Source organism: Aristolochia californica, unplaced genomic scaffold, assembly GCF_029961685.1.
Source record: "Aristolochia californica isolate CCGP_79_NKW_82.1479 unplaced genomic scaffold, dmAriCali1.0.hap1 SCAF_7, whole genome shotgun sequence".
Taxonomy (NCBI): domain Eukaryota; kingdom Viridiplantae; phylum Streptophyta; class Magnoliopsida; order Piperales; family Aristolochiaceae; genus Aristolochia; species Aristolochia californica.
This window is the reverse complement of record NW_027182268.1, coordinates 29,604,815-29,607,730: the sequence shown is the minus strand read 5'-3', so window position 1 is coordinate 29,607,730 and position 2,916 is coordinate 29,604,815. Positions and strand designations below refer to the sequence as shown.

Below are 2,916 nucleotides of genomic sequence, written 5' to 3'. Positions count from 1 at the left end.
CTAGGTCGGGGATGGATTGGGGATGGATTGGGGATGGGTCGGTGACTGGATGGGGGAACGAGATAGGGGCGGAGATGGGTTAGTTTTCTTATACGTCTAGGTTTTTCTCGGGTTCGTGGATCGAATTCAAGAATCGGGCTCGGGTTGCCTGACCCTGTCGCGCACATGGACCAAAAAAACAAAAATTGAAAAGAGCACGTAAAAGAAAAGATGGACAGGGAAGAAGAGCACCGGCATTGCAGAGGAGTCCGATTGGTTCCTTTCCACGTATGAACACGAATGTACCACACACTCCAGGACAATCTACACTGAGCTTTCTAATGCCAGTTTGCTCCCGAGTGCGATCTCCGAAGGCGGCCATTCGACTCGCCGACAGGTTCCTCCGCTCCGGGTCAACAATACGGTTTGTTTGGGACCCACTCCTACGATGTGATTTGGCTCTGCTTTCGTGTGAGCCGCCACTGGAAATTCTCCCTGTCAGATAAATGATGCTCCTCGCTTTTCCGGATCCAGATAAGGTTGAGCTCAGCGAATTTTCCAGATGCGACGAATAAGTAACTCAAGTGTCATTTGCATTTTGAACCTTTTTCGTTTGCCAAGAATGGAATGGAAAGTCAGTCCAGGCACGCTGTGAACCTGTGGTTCACATTCACTTTCCATCAACTCAATTCCCTGAAATTTCCTTTCCCCGTTTTCCTCATAAAACCAATTTCCTTCCCGATTTCGGACTTGTTGACCGTATACGAGGTGAGGACTGGGGACTCCTATCAAGTTCAACGTAGACTCCAAACCAGAGCGGAGATGATGATTTTTGGAGATGATGATTTGTGTGTGAACGCTTCCCAGAGGCTTCATTTCATAATAAAGTCACCAATAACCAATACCACTGGTCCTGTCCTGTCCCCCCCTTCCTTTCCCTCGCTCGCTTGGAGCAAGTTGGTCTCTGCCTTTCTCTTTTCTCTCTCTTGGCCTCACCCCTTTTAGCCCTTCTCTCCCCCCTATTATATATCGAAATTTTTAGCCCACCGTGACAGTCCATTCTTCTTTTTCCATCTCTTCCCCTCACTGCCCTCGCTCTCTCTCTCTCTCTCTGATACTTTCCGGCCATGGGCATACCCACATGTAGCATAGCAGCTTGTCTCTCCGATAAAGAATCTCAATCCGGATCCAGCAACCAACACCTTTCTGAAACGTCTTCGCTCTATTCGCAGCCGAGTCTCCCCTCAGTGCCATCACTCACTTCTAATTCTGTAAACTCCTACCAGTCTGCCTTCGCCCACCACCAATGCATCTCCACTTTGAAAGGCCATTCTTCTTACCTCTTCAGCCTCGCACTTGCCGGCAAATTCCTTTACAGTGGCTCGGCTAATAGCGAGATCAGAGTATGGGATGCTCGCTCCGAGTACGTTGAGTCCAAGCCCGAGAATTCTAACGTGGTGGCCGTCGCCCAGGGCGCAATAAAATCAATGGTCATCTCCGGAGCCGGAGATAAACTCTTCAGTGCCCACCAGGATCAGAAAATTCGCGTGTGGAGGATCAGGTTCGATAAGACCGGCCACAGCTACAAGCTCCTGGCTACTCTCCCCACGCTTAAAGATCGTTTATTAAAGTATCTGCCGCCCAAGAACCATGTCCAGGTACGTCGACACAAGAAATGTACGTGGGTGCACCATGTGGATGCTGTTTCGGCTCTAGCCATTTCTAGAGATGGAACCACCTTATATTCGGCTTCGTGGGATCGTTCCTTCAAGGTCTGGCAAACCTCTGATTGCTCTTGTCTTGAATCGGTAGGCAATGCCCACGACGACGCCATCAACGCCATTGCTGTGTCCAGTGAAGGGTTCGTCTACACGGGCTCCGCCGACACCAAAATCAAGGTGTGGAGAAGGTCATCCGGGGAAAAGAAGCACAAACACTCCATGGTGGCGACACTGGAGAAGCACAAGTCGGCCATAAACGCTTTGGTATTGTCCTCGGACGGGTCTGTTCTATATTCCGGCGCTTGTGACCGATCAATCGTGGTGTGGGAGAGAGAGGAAGGGGTGGCACACATGGCGGTGGTTGGCGCACTGAGGGGCCATACCAAGGCGATCCTGTGCATAGCCGTGGCGTCGGATTTGGTCCTCAGTGGGTCGGCAGATCAAACAGTTAGGATCTGGAGGAGGGGTTTGAACAAAAGCTACTCATGCTTGGGGGTGTTGGAAGGGCACCGGGGTCCAATAAAGTGTTTGACGGTGGCTTCAGAGAGGTACCCCGAGAAAGGTAGAACTAGTAGTTCCTATTCGGTTTACAGTGGCAGTATGGATTGTGATATTAAGGTCTGGCAGCTTTCAGTTCCTTCCGCTCTGGGAGTTGTATAAATCTACACTCCTTGTGGTAGTACAAACAGTACTTTTTGCCTGTGTTGCATGTCTGTACTATGTAGATAAAAAGTTTTAGGCTTTATGAGTTTAGAGGAGCAGTTCATTAATTTTTCTAGATTTTTGTTTAATATTTTCCCAAGAGTGTAAAATTAAGCATAGTTTGGGATCAGATCAGTTCCAAGATCGGTAGTTATATTAGTTTGACATTAGCCTAACCTTCAATGTTTGTTAAGAGCACTACTATGTGGGTAAAACCTAGTAGTACTATATACTCTCTGGTAGGGGTAGTGTTGAGTTGAGCCTAGCTATGCATATGTTCGAGTTGAGTTTGATTTAAATACTTTGAACTCGAACTTGAGTTTGAACTCAGCTTCGAGCATAAAATTGGAATTGAGTTTGATCCCAAGAATTTTAACCGAGTTCAAGTACAAGCTCGGGCTCCAACCTACATTTAAAACTGTGCATAAAATAAAAGCCAAATAAATTATACCCTCCTTGAAGGTATATTATTTTGAGTACCAAGCTACTAGAGTAATAGCCAATATCACTGGCA

General features: G+C 47.6%; 1 protein-coding gene across 1 annotated transcript; it reads left to right on the top strand.

Moving 5' to 3' along the window:
- The first annotated feature begins 991 nt into the window (after window positions 1-991).
- Window positions 992-2,455, top strand: LOC137937673 (protein JINGUBANG-like). The gene has a single exon (XM_068782787.1). The coding sequence runs from the start codon at window positions 1,107-1,109 to the stop codon at window positions 2,358-2,360; it is 1,254 nt and encodes a 417-aa protein (XP_068638888.1). The 5' UTR covers window positions 992-1,106; the 3' UTR covers window positions 2,361-2,455.
- Window positions 2,456-2,916: the final 461 nt, after the last annotated feature.

Excerpts from the sequence above, each read along its gene's own strand:
- LOC137937673 (XM_068782787.1), top strand. The coding sequence starts at position 1,107 with ATGGGCATACCCACATGTAGCATAGCAGCTTGTCTCTCCGATAAAGAA.